The sequence below is a fragment of the Microchirus variegatus genome (assembly GCF_963457635.1).
Source record: "Microchirus variegatus genome assembly, chromosome: 6".
Lineage (NCBI taxonomy): Eukaryota > Metazoa > Chordata > Actinopteri > Pleuronectiformes > Soleidae > Microchirus > Microchirus variegatus.
Window position 1 is genome coordinate 32,006,619 of NC_139807.1, and position 19,376 is coordinate 32,025,994.

General features: G+C 41.0%; 2 protein-coding genes across 2 annotated transcripts; one reads left to right on the plus strand and one right to left on the minus strand.

The window, feature by feature from the left end:
- Window positions 1–3,207: 3,207 nt before the first annotated feature.
- On the plus strand, window positions 3,208–12,149 carry ampd3a (adenosine monophosphate deaminase 3a; the record flags this gene model as incomplete). Its single annotated transcript, XM_083890875.1, has 14 exons — window positions 3,208–3,425; window positions 4,603–4,768; window positions 5,607–5,772; window positions 5,859–6,078; window positions 6,245–6,374; window positions 7,307–7,501; window positions 7,582–7,713; window positions 7,815–7,978; window positions 8,068–8,194; window positions 8,288–8,451; window positions 8,675–8,795; window positions 10,168–10,341; window positions 10,446–10,556; window positions 11,973–12,149. 14 exons carry the CDS (start codon window positions 3,208–3,210, stop codon window positions 12,147–12,149), a joined length of 2,265 nt encoding a protein of 754 aa, XP_083747001.1.
- A 1,595-nt stretch (window positions 12,150–13,744) lies between these two features.
- lyve1a (lymphatic vessel endothelial hyaluronic receptor 1a) lies at window positions 13,745–16,312 on the minus strand (the record flags this gene model as incomplete). Its single annotated transcript, XM_083891604.1, has 6 exons — window positions 13,745–14,034; window positions 14,149–14,221; window positions 14,313–14,546; window positions 15,740–15,879; window positions 15,961–16,144; window positions 16,222–16,312. The coding sequence occupies 6 exons, from the start codon at window positions 16,310–16,312 to the stop codon at window positions 13,866–13,868; spliced, it is 891 nt and encodes a 296-aa protein (XP_083747730.1). The 3' UTR covers window positions 13,745–13,865.
- Window positions 16,313–19,376: the final 3,064 nt, after the last annotated feature.

Consider the following 19,376-nt stretch of genomic DNA (forward strand, 5'->3'; position numbering starts at 1 on the left):
TAAATGTATGTTACTTATGTTAATCCAAACAAAGGATTTCAAACACCAATGTCACAAGTGTCTTTAAAGGCTGGTAATGGAGAAGATAAAAATTGACACAACTATGGATCCTCGTCGATGTGCATATTGGAGGAACCATACTATACTATGATGTTTTTTTGTTTTTTTTTTACTAATTTTGGACAATACATCATAGTATATGTCGTCCAAACTGGTCAAAAACGTCATACTATAGTATGTCATCCAAAAATGGTCAAAATTGGTCAAAAACGTCATAGAATGTTGTCCAAAATTGGTCAAAAACGTCATAGAATGTCGTCCAAAAATTGGTCAAAAACTTCATAGAAAGTTGTCCAAAATTGGTCAAAAACGTCATAGAACGTCGTCCAAAAATAGTTAAAATTGGTCAAAAACGTCATAGAACGTCGTCCAAAAATAGTTAAAATTGGTCAAAAACGTCATAGAATGTCATCCAAAAATTGGTCAAAAACGTCATAGAATGTCGTCCAAAAATGGTCAAAAACATCATACTATGACATACAATAGTATGGTAAATGGCTTTGTATTTATATAGCTGCTATACTGCTCTATCTAGACTACAGCTTCACCTTTTAATATTGTCATCCTTCTCCTTCAACAAAGTCCTTCTTTTACTTCTTGTAGAAGACTCAAGTTCAAGTACTCATGAAGTTGCTGGAGGCCTTGGTCCTGTAGCCCCAGGAAGCTCACACCTGCCTCTCTGACACCAACTAAATATATTAGATAGAGGTCTTTTCTCAAACTCCATATAGAGCATCAGCTATAAATGCTAGGAGAGCTTTCCTACTAACCAAAATAACATCCTGGTTGATGCCAACAGGAGAAATCACCTGGGAACGACACACTTCCAACCATTCTAGAAACTCTGGGCCCTTCAAAAAGTCTTTGCATATGAGATGTTGAACTGATCCCGAACTTGCTTTGCATTGACAAATGGCAGCATTCAGCGTCCCTACAGGACGTCGCCAAATGCAGTGTGGTGGTCCCTGTTGATGCATTTATCCCCTCACAAACACTGTTTAATGAGCCACTTTACTGCTTTAAACCCCCCCCCTGTAGCTCAGTCTTTCATCTTGACAATTTTGCCTCATTTTGTCTCCTTCCTTTGAAGACAAAGAGTCACTTTTTTAAACGTTCAACTCCCGCTTTCCCATTCAAGTCCCAGCTTCTATTCAAATGAGAAGAAAAGAATAAAGAAACAGCCTTTTGTGAATGAGCACCACTGAGGCTCTAGCGAGGCGAGCTGGGATCGGACCAATACAGGCCGTATGTCGCAGCTCAAAGTCCTGTCTCGTTTCTAACCCTCGTCATAGTTGATTGTTCTTCGCTGTTCAAAGTCGTTCCTTAATCCTTCCTAAATTCTGCTTCTCTTCAGTCGCTCTTGTAATCTTCACAATCATTGCAGAAGCCGAAAAGTTCAGGCGGGTTAACTAAGACGTGCAAAAGTTGGTGCTTTTAATGACCAACTTACCAACCGACGACCTTTGAATCCTTTGAACCCTTTGATTAACTTATATTATAAGGTGGGTGATCCAGGTCTTCCACTGTAGCCTGTAGTGTTCTGAGTATCTCTCGGTATCTGAAATACTCACAATGAACACGAAAAGGAAGTTGGGTAAAAAAACTAAAGCCGGAAAGATCTGTGAAGGCTCTCAGCCGTCCAGGGCATTGTATCTTCAAGATTGCAGATATAGGACACTGGGCTTGCTTGAGTTGGTAGAAGACGTTTCTCCTCTCAGTCAAGAGGCTTCTTCACTTCTGACTCACCAATGGGAAACTCCAGGTATTTAGCCTCTGTAGGCTGGATACTTGTCTAGAGAGTCATTCTGTGAACAGAGCAACACTGTTCTTTTCCTGTGGAGGGCAGCAAAGCACAGTCAGTCTTTGAGGACGATCCTCATTGACTTTTATCACAAAAACCACTTTGCTTTGTTTCTGTCTTTCTGCCGTGAGTTTAAAGTGCCTCAGGATGTGGTGTTTGTTAGAAATCCACATCAGAAACTCCAGCAATGTATGGAAATAACAATGTTGTTCTGTTCTGTTTCCTTTCTTCTTCTTTTTGGAGGTTTTGATCGAGGCCTAGTTTGGGTAACCACAGGCTTTAAGTGCTTCCTTGATGTGTTTCTGTTTCTACGGTGAAAGGATATGCACCTTTGGGGAGGGTAGACGTATAGAAGTATGGATTTTGAAAGGCTTGCGGTGCAATGGAGATAGTTCTGAGAGGCTCAGGTTAACAAAAAGGCTGCAGTTAAGGAATTACAAGACGTGATACCTTTAGTGCAAAGATGTGGAACTTTATCTTGAGAACAGAAGGATTTTCTTATCCATTCTCATGCTTTGAGGATCTGTTTATTTGGGTTCTGTAGGAAATGGCTTGTGTTAATGTTTGCATGAATCTGAAGGGACACAAAGATGATAAAATCCTGCAAAAAAAAGGTTGTGAAGGACGACTGGGAGAGGAGAAAATCAAGAGAGAACTAGAGTGATTGCTTGCATATAATATTGCAATATTCACTGACATGCGATGGTCATGTAGGAGAGTAAAATCGGGGTCGTATCTATGTTCCCCGGATCCTATGTTCCCCGATCGGGGAGCATCGGACCTTTTTTTAAAAAAAAGGGTCCAATGTTCCCTGTTTTTCCCAAAAAAGGTCCTATGTTCCCCACTTTGTATGTGACGGGAACATGGGACCCTTTTTTTGAAAAAGGGTAGGGTTAGGGTTAGCGAAAGGGTCCTATGTTCCCCGGTCACATACAAAGCGGGGAACATGGGACCCGGGGAACATGGATACGGTCCCGTAAAATCCATGAAAATGCTCAAAGGGTATGTGCTGATTTATTTACGGTGCCAGAAAGACAATTCTTTGTTTTTCCACGTGTGGTTGGTGTAAAAGAAATTATTTATGTTCATGCAAAGTGTTTTAAAAGTTCTCCTGCAGCAATTTAATGTCCCTTGATCCGACATTACCACAAAGCTCTCCAGGTGCTGCCATTAACTCTTGAGTTCTGCACTCAAACCCTTACTCGGCCTCAACGGTGTGTTGACAAAACAGCACAAAGGAGTCACAGCACAGTAAAATTGTGATGAGGGAGGCAGTCTTTGTCTCTGTGTCCTTCGAGTCGCCCGTCGTTTCACTCCGGACTTCTAAACTCTTTTTTTTTGCAGATATGCCTCGCCAATTCCCCAAGGTGACGCTGAGCGAAGCCGAGGAGGAGACGCAGCTGCTCGCCGAGAAGGTCTACGCGAGCGCGTTAAAGGAAGAGGACACGAATGCCTTCACCATGTTCACCGTCGCCGAGGACTGTCCCATCGGACTCAAGCAAGCGATGGAGCACGAGCTGCTGAAAGAGCTGGCGGAGCAGCAGTCGGAGGAGACGGCAAAGAGGTAAGTCCTGCAATCACCGGAGAACATCAGACATGAGTCTAAGGCCAATCAGATAACCGTCATGTTCCAGTGTGTGAGAACTGGTGACATCTAATGGTGAGACTGTAGATTCCACTCAACCCTCCCTTTACCAAGCAGCTCAGGGAACTACCATAGACCCTAACAGTTTGAAAAGTGAGGCCGAGGAAGCAGGGGGCCCCTTCAATGGAGGTCTATAGGAAAATGAGCCTAATTCTCAGTCTCTGCAGGTTTCAACGAGTCAAATTTCAGACTTTTTAAGACTTTTTTAAAGACCATAATGAATACAATTTAAGACCCATTTCAAATCCGTACTGGAAAATTGGTGCCACAAATCGTTGATCTTGCAATTCGGCCTAGCTGCGAGTTTTCATTAAGTTTTCTCCGCCGCTATGCTAACCTGAAACACACCGCGGCGCGCGCACAGCACATTAGCTAGTGGTGCTCTATAAATTCTCACCGGGCAGCACAGGTGGACTACTTTAGTTCCGTGTTGTAGTTCTGTTATCGCATCCTCAAAAATAGAAACATTTCAAAGCGAGACTGAAGTTTATGCATTTTTTAAATAAAATGAACGACTTTTAAGACCTTTCAAAATTGTATTTAAGACCTTTTATGAGATTTTAGGAGAATTTAAGACATTTTAAGGCCTTAAATGATTGGATTTAAGACTTTTTAAGACCCCACAGATACCATGTTATAATGTCAGTGAATCATTTCATGAGGAGCTAATGGTCTCAATCACAAGTTCCATGTCTTCTTCAATAGAACCTGATGTCAATTTTGTAAATGATGTCCCCATCTAGAGAAAAATAGACAATAATAAACCTAAATTGGGAGTACCACTTTTTATGTACTTTCTGTGGAAACTACAATGTCCTCCACATACCATAAAGGACGTTGCCTCTATAAAACAAGTCCATTGACTAAAGTCACATCAAAGGCTTATGCTACGGCTACGAAAACCACACAAATGGATAATATACGCAATTTCTGCCAGTAAATTCGTACACACTGGAATTTTAATCAACATTTTTAAAGGTTTCTTGGTTGTTTTACCTCCGTAATGTTGGATTACTGCCTTGTTCCTCACCTTTCACTGCACGTTTTAGCTATTTATGATTTCTGCTCGTTAAAAACGATTTTCCTCGTCTTTCAGGAGGAAGAGCTTGATGATAATTCGCTCCCGGTCGATGTCCCTGCAGTGCCCCGTGACGACGCCGTCGCTCACGCCGTTCCTGTCGCCCAGCTCCACCTGTTCATCGGTGCAGGAAAACTGTCCCGAGTACCAGAGGGTGACCATCAGTGGTGATTACTGCGCTGGAGTGAGTCAGACTTTTGGTCTTTGTCGTAGTGACTGCAGTTACTGCTGTGAGGAGAGTAGTTCCTGTTTGTTCATTGACCTCCACCAGGGGGTATATGCTTTCGCCGGAGTTTTGTTTGTTTGTCTGTCTGTTAGCAACATAACCCCCGAAAAGTCACGGACGGATTTGGACGAAATTTTTAGGAAATGTCCACAATGGGACCAGGAACATTACATTTTGGCCGTGATCCGTAGACGATATCTCTAGTTTTTGTGGGGATCTGTGGGGTCTGCGCTCTCAGAGTGCTTTTCTAGTTTAATCTGAATTGTTCTACACTCTTAGAAATAAGTGTTCTAAAAGGGTCCTTCTACTAGGGCTGAGGTTCTACCTGGGAACCATTTGCTTCTTTCCTGAAGAAAGGGTTTTTCAAGGGTTCTTGGTAACACTAATGGTTCCAGTAAGAACCATTTTGATGCAGAGAACCCTTTAAAACCCTTTTTCCCGAATGAAGGGATTTAAAAGGGTTCTTGGTGGAACCCTCCAAAAGGGTTCCAGGTTCTAAGGACAAGCCAAAGAACCTTGTATGGTTCTATTTAGCACTCGATGTCATTACATTCAGTCATGTTTCTGCCTTTCATCTGCTTTCATTCAGTTCCTATGGGAGAATAAACAGATATAATGCATTTAATATTTCATTATAATATGATCTAAGATGAACAAGGTTAAAATTTTTGATGTGTGATTGTTGAAATCGACTGGAAACAGTGAAAGTTTCTGTGATATAATGAGTCATTTGTGTCGTCTGATGACAACACTTGGGTCTGATTTGATGTTTTTAAGTGTATTTGTGGTGTTTCAGATCACAGTGGAGGACTACGAACAGGCTGCCAAGAGTCTGTACAAGGCCCTGCGCATACGCGAGAAATACTCAAAGCTGGCGTATCACAGATTCTGCAGAACTACAGCGCAGTTCCTCTGCAGCGCCGAGAGCACCACGTGGAGCGAGGAGGACGAGGTTCTACCAGGTTCGTAGAGCTTTGGATGCACAGAAGCGAACGGAAGCGGTTAAAAAAAAAACGACTGACAGGAAACGATGCCGTGTGTCCTGCAGATATGTGCCCATGTCCACTCAACGGCGACGATCCCTACAGCGCGGAAAAGATCCCCGAGAACAGGGACTACCTCCTGAAGATGAAGGACGGAATCGTGCACGTGTACGACAGCGACGAGGCTCTGAGACGCAACGAGCCTCACGACCTTCCTTATCCGGACTTGGAGACCTTTGCCATAGACCTCCGCCACGTGCTGGAGATGATCGCAGACGGACCCACGTGAGTTGACGAAATAACAGCTGTGCTGTTTGAGAAACACAGCTCCTGTTGCAAAACTGGTTGCTTCTGTGTGTGTGTGTGTGTGTGTGTGTGTGTGTGTGTGTGTGTGTAGTGTTTAAGCTGCACCTGTAAGAGCAAAGCTTGTTATTGTAACTCTTATTTTCAGGAAGACCTACTGTCACAGGAGACTTAATTTCCTGAGTTCAAAGTTCCACCTGCATGAGATGCTGAATGAAACGGCTGAGCTTAAGGAACTGAAGAGTGTGGCTCACAGGGATTTCTACAACGTTAGGAAGGTAAGTCGATCTACGTGTGTGTGTTAATCTGCAGAACACAGTAAAGCTGAATGACTTTGAGTTACAAACATTGGTGTAAACGTGTGATCGCTATTGCTAAGATGGATGTTGTAGCATGTATTTGTTGCCCTTATTTAAAGGCGCTATATGTAAGAATGTGGCCAAAAACAGTTACTACATTCAAATTCAAAACACAGGTCTTTTAGGTTTCGTTTTCTGACGTAACTGGCAACCCGTGGTTGCTCGGCAGCTGAGACTCTACCGACCGCAATGATTGGTAGACGGCGGTAGGTGGCGCCACATGACGGCAAAACATGATTTCAAGACATAAACATGATTTGCAGTCTGCAAAATATTTTTTGTAATGCAAATATTTTGTCTGTACTGTTGTTGTTGGTGAGTTCAGTTTGTTATATGAACATTATTCCTGAGTCTCTGTGACATATTAGGAGGATTTTATGACCAGTTGCTTTAGATTTATTACATAATGCACCTTTAAATCTTAAGTATGTTCTTTTTAATTAATTTTGTAACCTTGCGATAGGTCTCTCTCAAAAAAGGCAATGAGTTGTGTGGACACAGAAATCTTATGGTTGATGCAGAAAACTTGCAGTCATGAATGTGAACTGTCAAATCTGATATCTCATGAATCGGATTTGAGCAACATGGCTGGTAATCTGAACGTAGCCCAAGAGATTTGGATGTCAAGGGGCTTCCTGGTTAAATAAAGGTTAAATAAATAATATAAAAAGCACTATATGTCAGCTAAGACTGACACAACCTCATGTCGAGGATAAAGTGGTAAAAATGGATGGATGAGATGGAAAATGAATAGTATTTCAAAGTTTGTACAATACAAAGAGAAAGACGAGTAAAAAGGCTATCTCCAGTAGACTCAACACCATCATAAAGCTGTTCCATGTCCTTCTCAGGTGGACACGCACATCCACGCCGCTGCCTGCATGTCTCAGAAACACCTGCTGACCTTCATCAAGGAGACGTACAAGACGGACGCCGACCGCGTGGTTCTGGACAAAGCTGGACAGAAGCTGACGCTCAAGCAGGTTTTTCACAGCCTCAATAAAGATCCGTACGACCTCACCGTGGACTCGTTAGACGTCCACGCGGTAAGAGAAGAAGACGACGAACACTGTGTGGTTTTTACAAGACGAAGTTCTGTCTTTGTAATTATCTAATTCATTCACAGGGAAGACAAACTTTCCACCGATTTGATAAGTTCAACTCAAAGTATAACCCGGTGGGAGCCAGTGAACTTCGGGAAATCTTCCTGAAAACCGACAACTTCATCGACGGACAGTATTTCGCTCGCCTCGTGAAGGTATCGTATCGTCGTATCGTCGTAATGTTTACATTTTAGCTTTAGAGAACGGACGCACGGAGACGGTAAAGAGAATGTTCTCCCATACTCGTCTTAAACAGGAAGTGTCTCACGACCTGGAGGAGAGTAAGTATCAACACGCCGAGCCGCGGCTGTCCATCTACGGCCGAGGCTTAGAGGAGTGGGACGGTCTGTCCAAGTGGTTCATCCATCACAAAGTGCACTCTCCCAACATGAGGTGGATGATCCAGGTGCCCAGAATCTAGTGAGTGCCACAGCCTACTCGTCGCGTAATAGTCAAGCTTTCCATTTAAAAAATATATCTTGAAATTGGTCAAATTGTTTGTTTTCCAGTGACATTTTCAAGGCGAAGAAGCTGGTGCCTAATTTTGCCAAAATGCTGGAGAACATATTCCTACCACTGTTTGAGGCCACTGTGAACCCACAGAAGCACAAAGACCTTCATATTTTCCTCAAATATGTGAGATGGAGATCGTGTTTATGAGGCTCATCGTTTAATAGAGTTTCAAGAGATAATTTGCCCGATTTCTTTGGTTCTCCGTTTGCGTTTCAGGTGTCGGGGTTCGACAGCGTCGACGACGAGTCCAAACACAGCGACCACATGTTCTCTTTCAAAAGCCCGAAGCCGGAGCAGTGGACTTCGGACGAAAACCCTCCGTACAGCTACTACATATTCCACATGTACGCAAACATCATGGTCCTCAACAACCTCAGGAAGTAAGAACTTTAGACCGTTTTTTTCTCCATCTCATGAAAGACAAAACCCTCTATAATGATCCAGTGGCTCCAGCTCTCAGGAGTAAAACTCACGGCTGAAGTGCATTATAATACGATACACACCGTCTATAAATGAGACACGTGGTCGATATGTGAGATTCACTCTGCTAAGAATAGCTCGTGTATCGATTGACCCGGTTTATTTTGGTCTTTCCCTCCTCAGAGAGCTGGGACTGAGCACCTTCCAGTTCCGTCCGCACTGCGGAGAAGCCGGCTCCATCACTCATTTGGTCTCCGCCTTCCTCGCCGCTGACAACATCTCACATGGACTGAACTTGAAGAAGGTACTTTTTTTAGATTTGCTGACATGGTGTAATTAAAGTTTAAAATTCAGACGCCCTCTGGAGGAGCAGGAGAGTCCTGCAGCACGGGTCGTACATTTTTTGTAAAACCCACATCCGCCCGTACCTGTTAACTGTCATTATGTCTAATGCGATACCACATACACCCACACCTGCTAATAAAAGCCCAGCGACCTGACCTGTAACTGTATATGACTGTTTTCACTCGCACATTTACAATACAAATTTTTATTAACCGCGACAATAAAAAACACTAAATGCAATAAAATTAACATAAATAATAACAAATGGCGTGTTTTCACTGCACGGTCATGTTGTGTTTCCACTAGCGATGGTACCTGGTACCCGAAGCCGAACAATGCCAAACTTTAGATCAGTTAAAAAGGCTTTAACAATCCTAAAAACGTGGGTTATTCTCCAAGAATTACCAGGGAAATGTCTACAATCTCAATATTTAACAGAAGAGTCTGGTGTTTTGAGCGACAGCACTGCTGATGGAGGAAGTACTGAATACGTACGTTTAATTCGCTGATTCTAATGATTCAGTTACAGTGAAAACAAATGCTTTACAAATCACTCACTTGTGTCGCGTGTAAAACAAATTCGCCTTAGTTTCATGCAGCGGAGCTGTTGAGTAGGTACCGTTTTTGTAGTGGGAAACCAACCTGTGGCGTGGCGTTGGCGTGGTCAGGTACTCGCTACTTGACCCAGTGCAGGACTCTGCCCCCTGCTGGACACAGGACAAGGAAGTCTCAGATATCAGAAACAACACGTCATATCATCTCTGTAATTCAAACTTATTTAACATTTTCATAATGACAATATTTATGACTTTCCTGGCAAGATAAGGTGAATTACGAGTTAGTACACAGAAGTCATTCAATATACCATACAAAAAAAATAAATTAAGGCAAAGCATCAGGATATTAAATTGTTATCAATTACAAATGATGCGAAAGCAAACAGTTAACCCCTCTGTTGGAATGCTCCTCACTACTGTAACTCCTAGACCTTTTGTGATATCTAGAAAATTCAAAAACTAGCTGAAAACAGATAGCGCTAGCCCTCAGGACTTCCGCGGCATGGCGTAAAAACGCACTCATTGAAATTTTTTTGACAATTCTACAGCCATAAAAATGGTTGCGTTGAGGATTATGATGAAGTAAAAGCAGCAAAGAACACATTCATATTCACCTTTAGACAATCGTTCAGTTCCTCGGGTCATCACCGACATCTGCAGAAGACGTCAAATTCCTTTCTTTGCGTTTTTGGATCTGCTGAGAGACAACAACGAGGGGACAAACAACAACAACCTCCTTGTCAACAGTCACCATAATTGCTTGTGTTCCCTCAGAGTCCGGTGCTGCAGTACCTGTATTATCTGGCCCAGGTGCCCATCGCCATGTCTCCACTGAGCAACAACAGTCTCTTCCTGGAATACTCCAAAAACCCTCTGAGGGAGTTCCTGCACAAAGGCCTGTGTGTGTCTCTGTCCACAGACGATCCCATGCAGTTCCACTACACCAAGGTACAAACAAACAAACAAACAGATATACAAGATAATTGACACACTGCTGTTCAGTATCGTTGTGTGTTGATTGTGTGTTGATTGTGTGTTTGTCCTGAGTTCAGGAGCCACTGATGGAGGAATATGCCATCGCAGCTCAGCTATGGAAGCTCAGCACCTGTGACGTCTGTGAAATAGCCAGAAACAGTGTTCTGCAGAGTGGACTTTCTCACAGGGTACAATCACATCTATTTAATCCACATCTATCTGTATGTCTGTCTGTTAGCTAAAACATAGGTTAAAGTTAGCTAAACGTCTAGCTAGCTAGATAGCCGTTTGTTTAGCATAAATGCAATTTGGTTTAAAGTGAGTTAAAAGTGAGATAAACTATCTATCTATCTATCTATCTATCTATCTATCTATCTATCTATCTATCTATCTATCTATCTATCTAAAACATAGGTTAAAGTTAGCTAAACGTCTAGATAACTGTTTGTTTGTTTAGCATATTTTGAAATTTGGGTCAAAGTGAGTTAAGAGTGAGCCTATCTATCTATCTATCTATCTATCTATCTATCTATCTATCTATCTGTCTGTCTGTCTGTCTGTCTGTCTGTCTGTCTGTCTGTCTGTCTGTCTGTCTGTCTGTCTAGTTGGCTTACAAGCTATCTATCAACTTATCTATCTAGCTAGTTATCTTATAAGTTATCTATCTATCTAGTTGGCTTACAAGCTATCTATCAACTTATCTATCTAGCTAGTAAGCTTATAAGTTATCTATCTATCTATCTATCTATCTATCTATCTATCTATCTATCTATCTATCTATCTATCTATCTATCTATCTATCTATCTATCTATCTATCTATCTATCTATCTATCTAAAACATAGGTTAAAGTTAGCTAAATGTCTAGCTAGCTAGATAGCCATTTGTTTAGCATAAATGCAATTTGGTTTAAAATGAGTTAAAAGTGAGATAAACTATCTATCTATCTAAAACATAGGTTAAAGTTAGCTAAACGTCTAGATAACTGTTTGTTTAGCATATTTGCAATTTGGGTCAAAGTGAGTTAAAAGTGAGCCTATCTATCTATCTATCTATCTATCTATCTATCTATCTATCTATCTATCTATCTATCTATCTATCTATCTATCTATCTATCTATCTATCTATCTATCTATCTATCTATCTATCTATCTATCAGCTAAATCATAGGTTAAAGTTAGCTAAATGTCTAGATTACTGTTTGTTTAGCATATTTGCAATTTGGGTGAAAGTGAGTTAAAAGTGAGCTAAAAATCTATCTATCTATCTATCTATCTATCTATCTATCTATCTATCTATCTATCTATCTATCTATCTATCTATCTATCTATTAGCTAAAACATAGGTTAAAGTTAGCTAAACGTCTAGCTAGCAATGTGTAATTAGGGTTAAAGTGAGTTAAAAGTAAGATCATCTATATATCTATCTTTCTATTTATTAGGTAAAATATAGGTTAAATTTAGCTAAACGTCAAGCTAGCTAGATAGCTGTTTGTTAAGCATATTTGCAATTTTGGGTTAAAGTGAGTTAAAAGTGAGCTAAAAATCCTATCTAGCTAGCTTAGATAGCTATCAACACTGACTTTGATGTGTTGCTCATTTCCAGGAGAAGAAGCATTTCCTGGGTGTGAACTATCTGAAAGACGGACCTGAAGGGAACGACATCCGTCGCACCAACGTGGCTCAGATCAGAATGGCCTACAGACACGAGACGCTGTGCAACGAGCTGAGCTTCATCGTCGACGCGGTGAAATCTGAACTCCTCGACTCGCAGAACGACTAAAACCGTCCTCTCTCTCTTTATCTGCAGACGGAGGCGAAGCATGCGGCACTCGACGTTATCACAGTTTATCTTTATTTGGAAAAAGTGCCATCGAGTAAATGATTATTATTAAAGAGCGGAAATTGAAATGTTTAGACGGTGAAAAGTTAGATGATATGAAGACGAGGGGCGGTGTTGTTAAGTGTCAGAATTATAGTGACATCTAATGGTTGCGAATGCACATTGCAACAAAAGCAGGACTCATTTCCTTCTCTTTATCCCAAGCATGTCAGGGAACCACGGTGGCTTTTGTTTACCAGATATAAAAACTCTCTTCTGCACTGGAACATTCTGATGTTTCCCTCTCACATGGACTGTTGAGGTTAAAAGGTTCATTTTGCTGCCAAGTTTAAAACTCGGATGCTCTCTGCAGTCATTTTGATGCTTCTTAGAGCAGGGTCAGTCAGCGCCCCCTGCTGGACACACTGGTTAACAAGCCAGTTAACCGTCATTCCAATTCCTATCTTAACCCTCAAGCTCAACCCTTAATCTTAACTGGTCCTCAAAACCAAGTGTTGAGGGTTATTTTGTCACTTAGAAATTGGACACCCCTCAAATGCAGATACGTCTTCAGACTGTAGGGGGCAGAATAACGCGAAAGAAGCTGCGTCCAGTCTGTCAACTCCAAAAAAGAAGAAGAAGAAGAAGAACACATTTACGTCAGGATTATTTATTACAATCCGTTTGTCAGTCAAGTTATTAGGTTGTCAGTTAGTTATAAGATGATAATAAAAATAAATGTTACGCAACAATAACGTCAGTAATCCATAATATGGGCCTAAACTAAGATAATACAATGGTTTTCATCATTTTTATATCTCTATTAACAAAGAAAATACTTCATTTGTATCGCACTCGTTTCGCTGCTTTCGGCGCCATCTTTGTTATGTGAAAACACGCAATGCATTCTGGGTAGCCCTTGCTCCCAAGGGTGGTCTCGGGGAAAATCTCAATATTGAGGGCGATACAGCCCTTAAAACTTGGCCCTTGACTTAATTTTTCTGAGAATCGGGACAACATTTGCACTAGAGGGAGAACATTTTTGAGATTGAGGGTAAAGCAAGGAATTGGAATTCACCCTTTGTCTGTTACGGCTGCTGTAGAAACGTGGCGGTCTCCATGAAGCACGGCCTAAAAGCCTTATTCTGAGGGTACAAAAGTCGAGCAACTTATAAACGTGATTATATACGCGCAAATAGACCCTCCTGGATGTTACATACTGCACCTTTAAAGGGTTGAAGCTGTGGTTTAAGTGTTGCTCATGTGCACTAGAGTCACACTTTCACCACACAAACCCACTAATATATACAGGTATATACACAAGTGACCTTTACTGCCCGTTTTTGTTATGGAGGGACGTAAAATACATTTTGAAGTCTTTATGGTTCTGTATACATCGCACTTGTCCAGAGCTTTGCAAACATGTCACTTCAGACACAACTGTGATAAGACGTCCTCTGTGTCTGTCTCTTATATAACCAAAGAATAAACATTACAACATAAACCAAAGCTCTTTAAAAATGTACGTGTAAGAAGTTTCTTTTAGACATCTTCATTCTTTAATATTATTGTACAGCAAACATCGCCACCCAGTGGTTAAACAACATAAAATGACAAAACGCGAGTTAAAAAAACAGTGCAATAAACAGTGTATGCATAAATAAAAGCACTTTACAGTCATTCCGCGTCATCGCTCTCTCTGTCTGACATCACATCCGTCGTCTTGTCGTCGTCGTCGTCGTCGTCTTCCTGGTTCTTATTTACACTTTTCTCGCTCGTCCAATCCTCCGCCTCGATGGACTCCTGCTGCTTCTCCACGTCAAAGTCTCCAGCGTTCGTCCTTTTCCTTTGAACGGAGAAGACGCGGTTCAATAATAATAATCATTTTATTTATATGAAGTAGCTGGAGTTTTAAGACGTGCTGAAATTTCAGTGTAATTTTGCAGGGAAAACCACTCACGACTTGAAATAGACGACGATGATGACGGTCGTGAGGAGAAGGGCACAGGTGGAGGTGATGAGCACGGCCTTTCCTGCAACAACACAACAATTAAACATTATAAAAACAGCCAAAGAACATTAAAAACAGCAGCATGAATAACGTCGCGAGTGAAGTTCTTGTACCTCCAGAGGAGTTTTTTGTGCTGCCGGTGTGACGAGCTGCTTCTGCCTCGGTGTCTGTGGGTTCAGTAGATGATGAGGAGGAGGAGGAGGAGGAGGAGGAAGAAGGAGGCTGAAGGGAGGAAGATGATGGGGAGTGTCTTGTTGCTGCTGTATGGGTGGAGGCTGATTTTTCTGTGTAATCTCTGCCGCTCACTGGGCTGCGAGTCGTCGTATCCTTCAATTGTGTCGCTGCGTCTGTGTGTGGACGTGAAGGTCAGAATGGTTAAGATTTACATCAATGGTCATTAATACATATTCATACCATATTTTTTTCCATCAAAAGGTACTTGCAATAAGTTTAAAAATGCAGCTGAAATTAGATTGAGTCGTTTGACAGATGCTTTAACCCCTAAAATCATTAATTATTCCAAACAGCTGCAATAAAAACATTAGAGATGAATATCTTTGTCATGCTTTTTTCTGCATGAAACTTCAGCCCTGCTCAAAACTACCAAACAGGATTTTAACCCTTTAAATGCCCGTTTGATTATTTGATGTCACTGTTAAAAAAACACATTATTTTCTACTTAAAGGTGCATTATGTAATAAATCATAAAATCCTCCTAATATGTCACAGAGACTCAGGAATAATGTTCATATAACAAACTGAACTCACCAACAACAACAGTACAGACAAAATATTTGCATTAAAAATATATATATTTTGCAGACTGCAAATCATGTTTATGTTTTGAAATCATGTTTTGGCGTCATGTGGCGCCACCTACCAATCATTGCAGTCAGTAGAGTCTCAGCTGCCGAGCAACCACGGGTTGCCAGTTACGCCAGAAAACGAAACCTAAAAGACCTCTGTGTTTTGAATTCGAATGTAGTAACCGTTTTTGGCCACATTCTTACATATGGCACCTTTAACAAATGTTAAATAGAAAATAATCGAAAACGTGCAATCTGGAAATTAAATAAAAATATGCCTTAACCTTTAGAACACAGAGCCTTTGAATTGCCTCCAAATTTCTAAATAAATTGAATTGGAGACACAGGGGTTCAATTAATGACAACATTCCAAACGTGCAATATGGAATTCAATCTAAAATAAAAATGGCTGAATTTATTAATTTAAAAATCTGTAGTGGAAGTGGACATTTTCGTCCTCTAATGACTCAAGAGTCTGGTAAAGTTGTCTTCTGTTGATCTATTAGACAAATTATAATTATAATTTCAAAATTTGTCAAAGTAAATTGTGCCAAATGCACGAACACAGTCAAAAATGATGGACAAGATCGAGAATTAACATCACACAGTGAAGCCTGAGGGTTGATCTAAAGCAAGCATCTTTAATCCGAATTATTGCTTTGCACACAAAAAAAAGCCAGGACTGAAATAAAAATAACATAAATAAGATGTGAGAGAGGTGAAAACCATCTTACCCGTCTCATTGAAGCAGAAGACGTCAAACTTCGTCGTCACTCTCGCTCTCCAGCTCACCAGTCCCGTCTGATTCTGGCCACAGTTAGAAAGAGCCTTGACTCGGGGAATGACGGCTAAATGTTCATCGATCCATCCGAACCTGAGCAGAATCAAACAAATACACCATGACAGACTGTTGGAATGAACTCCAACTGAGCCGATTCTTCCTCAGGTCTCGTACCTGCACGTCTCCAAACCCCGACTCAGCGCTTCCTGCACTTGCGCTTTCGTGGCCATGTTCGCACCAAGGGTCAAACACAGCGTCCGGGCCTCGGAGGCGTTGAAGGCGTACAGAGGGTGGCCGAGGTCGTTCAAGGAGGTGACCTGGAAGACTCCGGCGACGCTTTGGTTCGCTGCTGGAAAAACTGGAAAACACAGAAAATTCAGTTTTCACATGTACTGTGATCTAAACTACTATAAACTACAATGAGATGAAACTCACCTCTGATGTCGTTTGTGTCCACGTCTTGACCGAAGACGACTGAAGTCATTGACAGCAGCGACGAGATGATGCAGAGACGGATCGCGTTCATGGTCACGGTCGTAGAAGAGAAGAGGAGGACGATAATGAATGTGCAGAGACAAGTGTCAGCACAGACTGAGTCTCTGTGAGCCAACGTGACAGGGTTAAATAGAGTTGGACTGTGCTCTCTGGGGTCCGAGCGCTCTCTCATTGCCAGAAAGTAGAGGAAAAGGAAGAGGAAAAGCTCTGCACACACGAGTCAGATTAGGAGCCATCATTTGTCCTAAGAGCAGGGCCCGAGAGGGAAATAGATAAAAGTAATATGTCAACAGGAGATAAGGCCACTCGGAGAATCTGCGCAAAGAAATGTGATTGGAGCGGACTTTTAATCCTCCACACAGGAAATATAATGATCCGCCGTAATCTTTTAAACACATTTAAACACTATCTGTGGTTTCTGACAGTGAATTAAATGCTGAATAAAAGATAAACATGAGCGCGACCATTTAAAGTCCTGCATTATTCTTTATGGAAAGGAAACGATTTCTCTCAAACGACGCCGAGAGCTTGTTGAACTCGCGAGGAATGTCGTCGTCCGCGGCGACACGTGACGCTTTGGCGCCGCGTCCAGATGATTTCCTCCCGCGAGGCTTCAGTCATAATGTCACGCACACACACACACGTATATATGATCTCTGATGATGGCGATTCCTCTGACGAGACGACAATCGCCACTTCCACAAAAACAAAATCTTCCCTCACGAGGAAATGACGCAAAGCACACGCAGCCATTTAACAACAAAAAAATAGAAAATACAAATGTCAAAGAGGTGTGAGGAGATAAAACAATGAGGATTTATGGACAAGGACAGAGGACTGTGTGTCCTACATTAAGACCTTGTGACATAATTACACTAAATTGTTTCCTATACTGCAGACTGATTATGATAAAAGATGGGATGACTTTGGAAGAAAGAACACACATTTTCACACATTACAGCCTTAAAAGCACGTGTTAATTCAGCCATTTTTGACATATTATACATTGTAAAGGAACGTTTGATAGGCGAACACACACTGTAGTTATCTTACAGCTAAACAATATTTTGTATTTAGCATTATATACGTTTATTTTCTTATTTAATTTCTGCTCCTTAGGTCTTTGAATTACCTCCAAATGTCTCAATAAATTGAATTGAAGACACATGGAGTTTGCATTATATATATATAGTGTTATGCGCCTTAACCCTTAGAACACAGAGCAATTTGGCTGCTTTTTTCCATTACAATGTTTAAACACTTAAAGGCGCCATATGTAAGAATGTGTTACTACATTCAAATTCAAAACACCGAGGTCTTTTAGGTTTCGTTTCCTGACGTAACTGGCAACCCGTGGTCGCTCGGCGGCTGAGACTCTACTGACTGCAATGATTGGTAGACGGCGGTAGGTGGCGCCACATGACGCCAAAACACGATTTCAAAACATAAACGTGATTTGCAGTCTGCAAAATGTTTTTTTTAATGCAAATATTTTGTCTGTACTGTTGTTGTTGGTGAGTTCAGTTTGTTATATGAACATTATTCCTGAGTCTCTGTGACATATTAGGAGGATTTTATGATTTATTACATAATGCACCTTTAACAGCACATACAGAGGGTATAAGAATGTGCACTATAGCGTTTCTTATATCCTATATATCGACTATATAAACACACCTGAGCAAAAAGTGCTCATAAATGTTTAAGATATGATTGAATTTGTGAAATTTGTGAAATCCGTCACAGTTCAAAGTTCACTTGACTCGTTTTTATGAACAAAAAGACAAGAAAAATGCTCTATTTTGTGTAATTATTGCTGTGATATAAAATGAATCATAACTTTGACTCAACAACACAAAGAAAAACAATGCTTTTTTAAAATCCTGAATATGTGACCTATTCACACACACACACCCAGGATGTCCATATAAGGAGTTGTGTATTATTCCCATGGGCAAACCTGTGGCACAGATAAGCACTAAGGACTAAAAGAGGGATTACAGACTACAGAATACAGGCACCTTTTATTTAAAGGTGAAGTGGCAGAGCATCAAAACCATAAAGAAACAAACAACAAAGGCAGGCACATGTGCAGAAAAGATTTAAAAAATAAAACAAAGTCTTGTGCCGTCTACACAGTGATCTCACACAGGAAGAAAAATCTCTCAGTGCTCTGAAGACACAAAATATAATCCGACAAATAACAAACGACAACAATCAGTTGTTAATTATTGCACTCAAGGAACTACTCTGGAATGTGCTTATATTTAAGGCTTTAAATACACATGATATAAAACTTTAATTTATCTATAAATATGAATTTAGAGTTTCTCTAAGGATTAAAAACTAAATATCATACTTTAAAGCTGGATTAGGGGATTTAAATCTGTACAGTCAATGAACGTCTGTTACATTCAAATATCAAACCGTTCTTTATTTTTGCAGAACAACGTCTGAGACAAAACTCTTGGGGTTAAGGGGTCGTAACCCTTTAGCAGCTGAAGTGACCTGAATATGGAGTAAGTTACGTCCTCTTACACTCTTAAGGGTTCCAAAAGGGTTCTTCTACAAGGGCTGAGGTTCTATCTGGAACCATTTGCTTCTGAAAAACCTTTTCCTGAAGATAGGGTTTTTCAAGGGTTCTTGGTAACACTAATGGTTCCATTTTGATCCAGAGAACCCTTTAAAACCCCTTTCCTCTTCTTACACTCTTAAGGGTTCCAAAAGGGTTCTTCTACAAGGGCTGAGGTTCTACCTGGAACCATTTGCTTCTGAAAAACCTTTTCCCGAAGATAGGGTTCTTCAAGGGATCTTGGTAACGCTAATGGTTCCATTTTGATCCAGAGAACCCTTTAAAACCCCTTTCCTCTTCTTACATTCTTAAGGGTTCTTCTGCAAGGGCTGAGGTTCTACCTGGAACCATTTGCTTCTGAAAAACCTTTTCCTGAAGATAGGGTTTTTCAAGGGTTCTTGGTAACACTAATGGTTCCATTTTGATCCAGAGAACCCTTTAAAACCCCTTTCCTCTTCTTACGCTCTTAAGGGTTCCAAAAGGGTTCTTCTACAAGGGCTGAGGTTCTACCTGGAACCATTTG